The 13,365-nt window shown below is 39.4% G+C and overlaps 2 protein-coding genes across 4 annotated transcripts in view; both read left to right on the top strand.

Moving 5' to 3' along the window:
- LOC139762322 (DNA repair protein XRCC3-like) overlaps window positions 1-13,365 on the top strand; it is a 214,418-nt gene that overhangs the window by 51,130 nt on the left and 149,923 nt on the right. The gene's annotated exons all lie outside the window — the stretch shown is intronic.
- Window positions 1-13,365, top strand: part of Uxs (UDP-xylose synthase) — a 49,061-nt gene that overhangs the window by 29,996 nt on the left and 5,700 nt on the right. For all 3 annotated transcript variants that reach the window (XM_071686960.1, XM_071686959.1, XM_071686958.1), the window contains exons 6-8: window positions 624-811; window positions 5,742-5,874; window positions 9,686-9,819. In XM_071686960.1, coding sequence (XP_071543061.1) covers window positions 624-811; window positions 5,742-5,874; window positions 9,686-9,819 — 455 coding nt within the window. The remainder of the gene's footprint in view (window positions 1-623; window positions 812-5,741; window positions 5,875-9,685; window positions 9,820-13,365) is intronic.

Genomic DNA, 13,365 nt, shown 5'->3' with positions numbered 1-13,365 from the left:
TGGATAGAGTGAGTGAGGAGAGGCTAAGAGGATATATGTATCAGAAGTAGAGGGAGGAGGGGGAGACCAAGGATTTCATCTAAATATGCAGGAAAAATGTAAAGGACTTTGGAGCTTGACTATGGATAAGGGGCTTTGGTTTCAGTGTGCTTCCATTACACCTTAAGAATGGATTTGAGCAAATGAGGCCATTCTTTGTTCTCAGCATTACCTCACTGATGTAGAAAACAGCTAAGAAGTATTACAGAAGAACATGGGTTAATATATTGTATGGCCTTTCATAAAATAAACAGACACTCATTCTGCTCAGTTCATTCACATTGACTTCTTAGATATACTCACTTCTCCTTATAATTCTGATTCTAGTTTGTCTCTTAGCCTTGCTCTGATCTTCTATGCATGCTTTGTAATTGTCGCTGTTGTTTACTTCCAGCCATTTAGCAAATACTTGCAGATGGTTTTATGTTGTGTTGGCAACAAAAATTCGAGAGAGAGAGAGAGAGAGAGAGAGAGTTTGGTATGAAGTAATTTACATGATATAGTTTGTTTGTAAACTATCATTAGATATTCATTGAATTATGAAGGGTCCATACTTTTCCCCCTCATGCACTGATGATTCTCAGGTCCTCGAGCTTGTTACGATGAGGCCAAGAGAGTGTCAGAGACATTAGCCTATTCTTATGACAAGCAGGAAAATGTTGAAGTAAGAGTTGCACGCATCTTTAACACCTATGGCCCTCGTATGCATATGAATGATGGGAGAGTTGTCTCGAACTTCATCCTTCAGGCACTTACTGGCCAGGATATTACAGTAAGTTAAATACATTTTTAAAGAATGACTTAAACCAGAATCAGTTTATTATTTCAAAATGAGTAACTATTGGTTTCAGTATCCTAATTGTGAAGGTTGAACTGTTGATCAAAATTGTGTTGGTCAAGTAGAGTGATTATTTAAAAGATTTTTGTTGGTTGTATGCAGTATTATGAAGTGTTCTTTGATAATGCGAGTTCTGTGCTACTTGGAAGAAGCATATGTCCAGGATGTGGTCATGGGAAAGGCATTATTAACTTACAAGAGGGGAAAATTATGAACTTGCAAGAGGGGTAGTGAATTTTGAACTTGCAAAGACAGTGATGTAGAGCTCAAAGCACCTGTGGTGTATACCGTGCCTGCAAAATGCATTGTCTTCCTCCCATATATTTTCAGAAGCGATACACAACTAATATTTATGTTTATTGTGTGAGTAAGCATTTGACACTGTCAAGGTGAAATCATGGTACATCTGGTCACTAAGATTGGTGCTTCTAATGGTGTAAGTATCAGCAGCCTACCGCAGTGTGTCCCAGGCTATCAAGAGGGAAGGATTGTTTTTCTTTACTCCTCCTGGCTGCCACTTCCCTTTGGGAATTTTGGTTCTGGGTACTGTATTTCTTCCACCTGTGCTTCAAGATAGTTGGCTCTTACCTTTCTAAGTGGGAGAAGGCCCGAATTCTTTCCTGGTAGCAAGAAAATGTGGGTACATGGGAGATTTTTAGGTGCACTGGGTGCTCAGAATGCACAATCAGGTGGCTGCTTCTTGCAATGCCTCATCATTGCCTTGCCTCATTCAGGAGATCAAGACCCTATGAACCCAAAGCATGGTCCTAGAATACTTCAGGAACTTTACCAGTTCCAGGCCCAGACATCTGCAGATGGCAGTCAAGGCAAAAGGGAAGATGACAAGAGTACTTCAATGTAAAAGTAACATTGCCTTTGAAAATGTATGGGGTAGGCAGGCAAGTTTTTTTGCAGACCTGTAAGAGCACATTGTAACGTAGAAAACTTAGCAGCTTTTGAGTTGTATGCATTTCAGTTTAGGACACTGATGTTAGTCAGATTCTCATAAAGCTGAATACAGCTGTTGTACAGAAATAAGTTTATATCAATGTGTTTTGAATGAAAGTAAATTTATGATATTTGATAACTTAAAACAGCTAGTAGCAATAATCTAGGAAGATATTTTTTAGTGAAACAAGCTTTTGCAAGCAGAGAAAATGATGTCAATAAAAACATGTGTCCTTGCTTTAGGAAGAGGTAAAACTGATAAGGTTGTTTCATCAGTTGCTAGTGTAAATGGTTGAAGCAGCTACTTATGCATAGATATACATTATTTTTGCTTTTGTGGGATTGAAATGGTTAGAACAATTTTGATTTGTTAATCATCATTATTATGAATAAGGATGAAGGCTCCCTCCTTGGATACTCACCTGTTTTGGTATGGTGTGGATCATTGTGGTGTGAGTAAGGTCAGTCATTATCATATCATATCTTCATAAATGCTGATCTTTCTTGCCACAAAGTAAACCAGTTTTAGTGAATGCATATGTTTTCACAAGGCACAAATTACAAAGATATTGTAAATGTTTGATATTTGATATAGACTTCTTTCACTTATGATGCTGGGGAATTGATGAAATGGGAACCATTTCTACAACAGTTTACACAATAATTCTGTTTGACTATATTCAGATGAGATAAGATAAGCTGTAGTTGAAAGCACACTGTTACCATAAATTTACATAGCACTTGGCATAAACTATGATGAAAATAGGAACGGAGTATAAACTTTTGTAACACTGCCTGATAGAAAAAATATTCCTTACACGACAACTAGAGAAAGAGTGTGAACGAATGTGGCCTTTTGTCTTTTCCTGGCGCTTCCTCACTTGAGGGGGAAGGGATGCTATTTCCTGTGTGGTGGGGTGGTGAGGGGAATGGATGAAGGCAGCAAGTATGAATATGTACATGTGTATATATGTATATGTCTGTGCATGTATATGTTGAAATGTATATGTATGTATATGTGTGATGTGAGAAGTAGTGGTGATGTGAGAAGGAGATGGAGTGAGTATTTTGAGATTTGTTGAATGTGTTAGATGATAGAGTGGCAGATATAGGGTGTCTTGGTCGAGGTGGTGTGCGAAGTGAAAGGGCTAGGGAGAATGATTTGGTAAACAGAGAAGAGGTAGTGAAAGCTTTGCGGAAGATGAAAGCCAACAAGGCTGTGGGTTTGGATGGTATTGCAGTGGAATTTATGAAAAAAGCGGGTGACTGTGTTGTTGACTGGTTGGTAAGGATATTTAATGTATGTATGACTCATGGTGAGGTGCCTGAGGATTGGCGGAATGCATGCATAGTGCCATTGTACAAATACAAAGGGGATAAAGGTGAGTGCTTAAATTACAGAGGTATAGGTTTGTTGAGTATTCCTGGTAAATTATATGGGAGGGTATTGATTGAGAGGGTGAAGTCATGTACAGAGCATCAGATTGGGGAAGAACAGTGTGGTTTCAGAATTGGTTGAGGATGTGTGGATCAGGTGTTTGCTTTGAACAGTGTATGTGAGAAATACTTAGAAAAGATGTAGCATTTATGGATCTGGAGAAGGCGAGTTGATAAGAGATGCTCTGTGGAAGGTATTAAGAATATATGTTGCGAGAGGCAAGTTGTTAGAAGCAGTGAAAAGTTTTTATAGAGGATGTAAGGCATGTTTGCGAGTAGGAAGAGGGGAAAGTGATTGGTTCTCTATGAATGTAGGTTTGCGGCAGGGGTGCGTGATGTCTCCATGGTTGTTTAATTTGTTTATGGATGGGGTTGTTAGGGAGGTGAGTTCAATAGTTTTAGAGAGAGGGGCAAGTATGCAGTCTGTTGTGGATGAGAGAGCTTGGAAGTGAGTCAGTTGTTGTTCGCTGATGATACAGCACTGGTTGCTGATTCGTGTAAGAAACTGCAGAAGCTGGTGACTGAATTTGGTAAAGTGTGTGAAAGAAGAAAGCTTAGAGTAAATGTGAATAAGAGCAAGGTTATTAGGTACTGTAGGGATGAGGGACAAGTCAATTGGGAGCTGAGTTTGAATGGAGAAAAACTGGAGGAAGTGAAGTGTTTTACAAATCTGAGAGTGGATTTGGCAGCGGATGGAACCACGGAAGTGGAAGTGAGTCATAGGGTGGGGGAGGGGGCGAAAGTTCTGGGAGCATTGAAAAATGTGTGGAAGTCAAGAATGTTATCTCGGAAAGCAAAAATGGGTATGTTTGAAGGAATAGTGGTTCCAACAATGTTATATGGTTGCGAGGCATGGGCTAAAGACAGAGTTGTGCAGAGGAGGGTGGATGTGCTGGAAATGAGATGTTTGAGGACAATATGTGGTGTGAGGTGGTTTGATCGAGTAAGTAATGAAAGGGTAAGAGAGATGTGTGGTAATAAAAAAAGTGTGGTTGAGAGAGCAGAAGAGGGTGTTTTGAAATGGTTTGGGCACATGGAGAGAATGAGTGAGGAAAGATTGACCAAGAGGATATATGTGTCAGAGGTGGAAGGAACGAGGAGAAGTAGGACACCAAATTGAAGGTGGAAAGATTGAGTGAAAAATATTTTGAGTGATCGGGTCCTGAACATGCAGGTGGGTGAAAGGCGTGCAAGGAATAGAGTGAATTGGAATGATGTGATATACTAGGGTCGACGTGCTGTCAATGGATTGATTCAGGGCTTGCGAAGCATCTGGGGTAAACCATGGAAAGTTTTGTGGGGCCTGGATGTGGAAAGGGAGCTGTTGTTTCGGTGCATTATACATGATGGCTAGAGACTGAGTGTGAACGAATGTGGCCTTAGTTGTCTTTTCCTAGTGCTACCTTGTGCACATGCATGGGGAGGGGGTTGTCATTTCATGTGTGGTGGGTGGCAACGGGAGTGAATAAGGGCAGCAAGTATGAATTATGTACATCTGTATATATGTATATGTCTCTGAGATGTATAGGTATGTATATTTGCGTGTGTGGACGTGTATGTATATGCATGTGTATGTGGGTGGGTTGGGCCACTCTTTCGTCTGTTTCCTTGCGCTTCCTTGCTAATGCGGGAGCCAGCGACAAAGTATGATAAAAAATGAATACATAATCACTGTTTCCCGCATCAGCGAGGTAGCACCATGAAACAGATGTAGAATGGCCAATCCACTCATATACACATATATATGCATAAACACCCACATACACACATACATACATATACGCAGACATTACATACATACACATGTACATATTTGTACTTGCTTGCCTTCATCCATTCCTGGCGCTACCCCACCCCACAGGTAAACAGCATCACTATCCCCTGCTTCAGCGAGTTAGTGGCAGGAAAACAGACAAAAAGGCCACATTTGTTCACAATCAGCCTCTAAATGTCATGTGTAATGCACCGAAACCACAGTTCCCTATCTGCAACCATGCCCCACAGATCTTTCCATGGTTTACCCCAGATGCTTCACATAACTTGATTTGGTACGTTGACAGCATATCAACCCCAGTATACCACATATCCACACATATCCACACATCAAAATTGTAACAAGTGCCATATCTTGCTGAGACCTCTGCACTCTTCTCAGTTTACTTCTTCCAATTTCTGAGTGCTTTCAGAGGATTCAGAGCTCATGTTGTTTAGCTCTGCTGTAATCTTGTGCTTTCACAGCCCTAGCAATATTGCTTATTTCATCTGTATGCCCAAACTCCTTCATATTCATTCCCATTCACATTAAATTGGAATAGCGGTGGCAGACTCTGTCAGTCACAAAGAACTTATATCTGTCTTCAGATACTTTCGATATCCTCCTTCTTGAATATGAAGTAATAAGTGCCCTGTTATTCTACTTTAATCCCGGAGGCAGTTACTGTAGTAAAATTTGTAATTCTGTTATTCATAATATTTACAGATATATGGGTCAGGACAGCAAACAAGGTCATTCCAGTATGTGACTGATTTAGTAGATGGACTTGTTAAACTCCAGAACTCAAATTATTCATTGCCTGTCAACCTTGGCAATCCAGAGGAACATACAATTGAAGGCAAGTTTGTTTTGATAATGAAAATTGTATTTTTACTTTCCAATGTTTCTTAATAATTTTCATTAACACCCAATTTTCTTGATCTTCTGATGAAGAGTAGATATTATATCTACTGCACCTTTCCAAGTTTGAGGATTTCTTTTTGTGATGCAGATAGAATATTTCCAGTCTAGACATCCATTGTCCAACATTGCTCAAAATCCAAATCCTCACACAATTGAGATTCCTGCCAAAATGACAAGATTTTCTGAACTTTGAATTTGAGACAATAAACTTTGAATTTGAGACAATAATTCTCTGTACTTTTCTCAGGTATTTCTCTCATATATGTGGTTTTTGGCTTTATAAGTAAGTGTCTCCAACAAGCAAATAAGTGACAGTGCTGAGTGTCTAGGTAAAAAGAGGAAACATGGTGTGCATACCTTTATGCAAAAAAATTGAAAACTCTATTGATATTGAATAAAAAGAAAGATGGATTGATTTATCAGTTTTAAGTACTGATAATAAGTTTTCAAGAAATATCAATTTTGACAGTGGTACTACTTCCTTTGTTGCCAAAAAAGTTAGGAAAGATATTTTTCTTTAATTACAATTGTTTCATTTTATCACCCCTTATGCCCACATTGTGAAAGGTAAAAGTAGTTTCAGATGGGTGTATGTCTGGTGCAGCAGAGTTCAAGATTGTATTTCATGTGGGGGGTGATCATTTAATGCTTGTTCAGTCATTTAAGTAAGAATATATTTTGTCACAGTAGTGTTTGCTGAGGGATGGAACACCAGAGTTTAGGGGTTGCTGAAGTGGAAGGCAGGGGTTGAATTATTTTTTCTGCTCTGGTTTATTGTTTGGTTATAAAGTGGTTTGGTTTGGAGAGGCCAAGAGCTATTGCAAAGAATTAAGTGCTGACCATGTTGAGGTTAGCTTGTAATGAAAGAAGTTTTTGTTTGGTTGTTCAAAGCAGTATACTGTAATTACTCAAATGTAATCCACCATGTGTTGTTAGCTACAGGATAAGTTTTAGACGTATTTCACACAAACATACTCGGACTTCTCTTTCAAACTCCATCCCATAGCTGAGAAAACATTGAAAACAGGCAGTGGAGAGCATGGGAGCACTTATTCACTATGTTTTATATGTGTAATCCTGATACATTAGTTGATGAATTCCATGCATTGCATTCGTATTGAACTAAAAAATTGAGCATTTGGTTAATGTTTACAATAGAAGTACTTGTTTATTGAAATCATATCATATTTATGGACTTAATTTCTGACCTACAGAACAGTATTACTAGATTACAAAATAAGCACATCCAGTTTTGCATTAAGATATAATTTTTCCATAGAGCTAACACTGCTGCTGGGCTCTTACACATTTTGGGGATAAAATATGGTTTTAAGCAAGAAAATCTTAATGCATACCTGAAAACTGAAAATGTGGAAAGAAAGCATGTCAGGGGATGCAATGTTTGTTTATGTTAAATTTGGATATGGGGACAGAGAAGCTGTGCATATGCCACAGTATTTTTACTCTTATGCAAGTTGAAAGCTTGAGCATTTTCATGCCTATTTACAATAGAAAGTATTTGCTTATGAATTTCATGATATTCCTGGACATGTTTTAAAACAGTACAGTATGCTATGCTGTTTCTTATTTTAGTAATTAGAGATGATAATTATATGTCAAAGTAAGACACTTTAGCAGAACTTCATCCATTCTCACATCAATAAGCACATCCAGGTTTATGTTAAGATTGATAGTTTTCCACATTACTGACACAGCTTATTCAAGCTAGGCTGTTGCTTGTTTTGGGAGGATCAAGGTACCATTATAAATGAATTGATTTTCTTGCTTAGCTCAAAGTTCAACAAGTAGAGGAAAAGCTTGTGAGGAGATGCCATATTTGTTTATATCAAATCCAGATACACAGACAAAAGAAATATGTGAATGTTTCAACATTTTCACTCATATTTGATTTAAAACCAGGATATTTTAATGTATATTTTCATTAGAAAGTACCTGCTCGTTAAACAATTAATATTTCCATGTTTTCTCACATATGGTACAGAATGTTGTATTTGTATTACTTTACATTAAAGATTATTATTACCTTGTGGCAAAACAGTGTTCTTCCTCAGCTTCTTTTTCTGACAGCTGTTAAGGCAGAAGGAGTGTTGGGTGGGATGTTTTTTTTGCTTTAATACTGAGGACAATATGTGGTGTGAGGTGGTTTGATTGAGTAAGTAATGAAAGGGTAAGAGAGATGAGTGGTAATAAAGAGAGTGTGGTTGAGAGAGCAGAAGAGGGTGTTTTGAAATGGTTGGTCACATGGAGAGAATGAGTGAGGAAAGATTGACCAAGAGGATATATGGGTCAGAGGTGAAGGGAACGAGGAGAAGTGGGAGACCAAATTGGAGGTGGAAAGATGGAGTGAAAAAGATTTTGAATGATCGGGGCCTGAACATGCAGGAGGGTGAAAGGCGTGCAAGGAATAGAGTGAATTGGATCGATGTGGTATACCGGGGTTGACGTGCTTTCAGTGGATTGAACCAGGGCATGTGAAGCGTCTGGGGTAAACCATGGAAAGTTCTGTGGGGCCTGGATGTGGAAAGGGGGCTGTTGTTTCGGTGCATTATACATGACAGCTGGAGACTGAGTGTGAACGAATGTGGCCTTTGTTGTCTTTTCCTAGTGCTGCCTTGCACATATGCCGGGGGAGGGGGTTGTTATTTCATGTGTGGTGGGGTGGCGACGGGAATGAATAAGGGCAGACAGTATGAATTATGCACATGTGTATATATGTATATGTCTGTGTGTGTATATATATGTATACGTTGAGATGTATAGTTATGTATATGTGGGTGTTTATGTATATACATGTGTATGTGGGTGGGTTGGGCCATTCTTTTGTCTGTTTTCTTGCACTACCTCGCTAACGCGGGAGACAGCGACAGAGTATGAAATAATAAGTAAATGATCTTTTTCTACCACAATTATGATTTTGGCTGCTAAAAACGTTGTTACGGCCCATAAGGTATCATGTTATCTGTTCTTTCCATATACTCACAAACATTATGGTGTCTGGCTACTGCAGTTTAGCTTTGGTTGAAATCATTCACCTATCAGTAGCTTTTTTTCATTTAGAATTAGCAAAAATCATGAATACATCTTTTGAAGCTGATATACAGTAAATGATGAACTAAGATTTTATTTTCACATCAAATCAGAATGTTTCTCTGCATTTTTTTTAGGCAGTTTTAGTTCGGCTTGTTTACATTGTATTTCTATGGTTGAAGGTTTGTCCATATATTTTTTGCTGAAATTGGAAGTCGTAACTGCAGGATGTATGAAATATCTAAAGGTAAAATCATCCTATTGTGATGAGGTTGAATTATTGACATAGCAGGAAGTAACTGAAGCTGGCTAAGCAAGACTGAAAACTGCTGCTACTTTGTGGCTTCAGGTTTTGCTCTATGGTAAGAACTTTTTTAAGCATTGAGAGTGGGCCAAAACTTTATTTTGTGTGTATTTGTATTGGGAAATGTAATAGATTTCGGGTTTGTTTATTGTCAGATTTCAGGTGTTTGTTTACATGTTAGAAGGTGCCTCAAAAGAGGATATTTTGCAGAATTACCACAGTGTAAACCTTTTTTTATTTCATCATGAAGTTTATGTAATAGGTACTGAAGATATTAGTGATGTTTTTACTATTAAAGATATGCTTAAAAATCCTTTCAGTGAGAATTGTTTAGCTGGGCACTGTCACAGTACAGAAGTAAAGAACCCTTTTTAAGTTTGTTTTATATTTACAGAATTTGCTGTGATTATCCACAAGATGGTAGGTGGCAAGAGCCATATTGTTCACAAAGAAGCTATGGAAGATGACCCTCAGAGACGCAAACCAGATATCACCAGAGCAAAGAATATCCTTGGTTGGCAACCTGTTGTAAGTTCTCAGATGAATATGACTGAAAACAAATCACAGTATTTTTAGAATTTTGTTCCTCTCATTTGTGGCTTGTAAAAATGAAATATTGATTTATTAAAGCACTACATTCTTTGCTCATCCTTTCCAGTATCAGCCATTTAAGGACATCCTAGTCAGCTTTCCCAGTCAGACTAGGCTCACTACCACACCTGTCATTTCTTACATGAGCAACCCACTTCACTTGCTCTCCTCAGGCATTTGATTTCCAACATGTCCACACTCTTCTATTCATATGGATTTAGGGTCCAATGATCCATTCAATACTAGTATACATAGCAGGTAGTAGTTAGCAGGCAGACACCAACCAAGGAGGTATATTGCTGGTGCCACCCACCTGGATATCAGGAGGGTCAGTGACAGCTGCATAATGACCAAGCACTTCAGTGGTTATCAAGTTGCACTCCTTTGACCCAGGCAGCTGCCTTTTCTTTCTGCCTCACCAATATGTAGACTGCTGGCATTATGTCCACAAACATACAATCTCTCCTTCTCATGCATAACACTTGACAGAATATAACTATAGATTTTTCTGCTGTGAGTGCTATGTGCTAGCCCTGCCTTTTGGCAAAAAGGTAGGAGCAATTGATAGAATAGTAGGTGGGGAGCATCAGGTAGAAATATTAGGTATAAGTACTTTATTAAAGAAGGGGGTGACTGTGTTGTTGATTGGTTGGTAAGAATATTCAGTGGATGTATGGACCATGGTGAAGTGCTTGAGGATTGATGGAATGCTTGCATAGTGCCATTGTACAAAGGCAAAGGGAATAAAGGTGAGGGTTCAACCTATAAAGGCATAAGTTTGTTGAGTATTTATGGGAAATTATATGGAAGGGTATTGATGGAGAGGGTGAAGGCATGTACAGAACGTCAGATTGGGGAAGAGCAGTGTGGTTTCAGAAGTGGTAGAGGTTGTGTGGACCAGGTGTTGGCTTTGAAGGTGTGAGAAATACTTAGAAAAACAGATGAATTTGTGTTTAGCATTTATGGATCTGGAAAAGGCATAAGATACGGTTGATAGAGATGCTTTTTGGAAGGTCTTAAGAGTATATGGTGTAGGAGATAGGTTGCTAGTAGCAGTGAAAAGTTTTTACCATTGATGTAAGGCACATATACGAGTTGGAAGAAAGGAGAGTGATTAGTTCCCAGGGAATGTCGGTTTGTGGCAGGGGTGTGTGGTGTTCCCATGATTGTTTAATTTGTTTATGGATGGGGTCGTTAGGGAGGTGAATGCAAGAGTTTTGGAGAGAGGGGCGAGTCTGCAGTCTGTTAGGGATGAGAGGGCCTGGGAAGTGAGTCAGTTGTTGTTAGCCAATGATACAGCTGTAGTGGCTGATTCATGTGAGAAACTGTAAAAGTTGGTGACTGTTTGGTAAAGTGTGTGAAAGGAGAAAGTTGAGAGTAAATGTGAATAAGAGCAAGGTTATTAGTTTCAGTAGGTTTGAGGGACAAGTTGATTGGGATGTAAGTTTGAATGGAGAAAAATTGGAGGAAGTAAAGTGTTTTAGATATCTGGGAAAGGACTTAGCGGCGAATGGAACCATGGAAGCGGAAGTGAGTCACAGATTGGGGGAAGAGGCAAGGGTCTGGGAGTGATGAAGAATGTGTGGATGGAAAGAACATTATCGCAGAGAGTAAAAATGGGTATGTTTGAAGGAATAGTAGTTCCAACAATATTATGTTTGTGAGGCATGGGCTATAGATAGGGTTTTACGGAGGAGGGTGGATGTGTTGGAAAAGAAATGTTTGAGGACATATGTAGTATGAGGTGTTTTGATTAAGTAATGAAAGGGTGAGAGAGATGTGTGAAAATAAGAAGAGTGTGGTTGAGAGAGCAGAAGAGGATGTGTTAAAGTGGTTTAGGCTTATGGAAAGAATGAGTGAGGAAAGATTGACAAATAGGATATATGTGTCATATGTGTCAAAGGTGGAAGGAACAAGAAGTGGAAGACCAAACTGGAGGTGGAAGGATGCAGTGAAAAAGATTTTGAGTGATCAGAGCCTGAACATACAGGAGGGTGAGAGGCATGCAAGTAATAGAGTGAATTGGAACGATGTGGTATACCAGAGTTTATGTGCTGTCAATGGACTAAACCAGGGCATGTGAAACATCTGAAGTAAACCATAGAAAGGTCTATAGGGCCTGGATGTGGATAGGGAGCTGTGGTTTCGGTACATGTGTATATGTAATGTATATTTATTCATTTATTTATTATACTTAGTCGCTGTCTCCCACGTTAGCGAGGTAGTGCAAGGAAACAGATGAAAGAATGGCCCAACCCACCTACATACACATGTATTTACATAAACACCCACACACACACACATATACATACCTATACATTTCAATGTATACATACCTGTACATACACAGACATATACATATATATACATGTACATATTCATACTTGCTGCCTTCATCCATTCCTGTCGCCACCCCACCACACATGAAACAACACCCCCCTCCCCCTTGCGCACGCGCGAGGTAACACTAGAAAAAGACAAAAAAGGCCACATTCGTTCACACTCGGTCTCTAGTTGTCATGTGTAATGCACCAAAACCACAGCTCCCTTTCCACATCCAGGCCCCACAAAACTTTCCATGGTTCACCCCAGACACTTCATATGCTCTGGTTCAGTCCATTGACAGCACATCGACCCCAGTATACCACATCATTCCAATTCACTCTATTTCTTGCAAGCCTTTCACCCTCCTGCATGTTTAGGCCCCGATCACTCAAAATCTTTTTCACTCCATCCTTCCATCTTCCATTTGGTCTCCCATTTCTCCTCGTTCCCTCCACCTCTGACACATATATCCTATTTGTCAATCTTTCTTCACTCATTCTCTCCATGTGAACAAACCATTTGAACACCCTCTTCTGCACTCTCAACCACACTCTTTTCATAACCACACATTTCTCTTACCCTTTCATTATTTACTCAATCAAACCACCTCACACCACATATTGTCCTTAAACATATAATTTCCAACACATCCCCCCTCCTCTGCACAACTCTATCTGTAGCCCATGTCTCGCAACCATATAACATTGTAGGAACCACTATTCCTTCAAACATACCCATTTCTGCTCTCCAAGATATCGTTCTCGCCTTCCACATGTTCTTCAACACTCCCAGAACCTTCGCCCCCTCCCCCACCCTGTGACTCACTTCTGCTTCCATGGTTCCATCCGCTGCTAAATCCACTCCCAGATATCTAAAACACTTCACTTCCTCCAGTTTATCTCCATTCAAACTTACCTCCCAATGAACATGTCCCTCTACCCTACTGAACCTAATAACCTTGTTCTTATTCACATTTACTCTCAGCTTTCTTTCACACACTTTACAAAACTCAGTCACCAACTTCTGCAGTTTCTCAACCGAATCAGCCACCAGCGCTGTATCATCAGCGAACAACAACTGACTCACTTCCCAAGCTCTCTCATCCAGCACAGACTGCATACTTACCTCTCTCTCTCCAAAACTCTTGTATTCACATAC

This window comes from Panulirus ornatus, chromosome 43, assembly GCF_036320965.1.
Source record: "Panulirus ornatus isolate Po-2019 chromosome 43, ASM3632096v1, whole genome shotgun sequence".
NCBI classification, from domain to species: Eukaryota; Metazoa; Arthropoda; class Malacostraca; order Decapoda; family Palinuridae; genus Panulirus; species Panulirus ornatus.
Note: the sequence above shows the minus strand (reverse complement) of the source record. Positions and strands in the feature narration are given on the sequence as shown.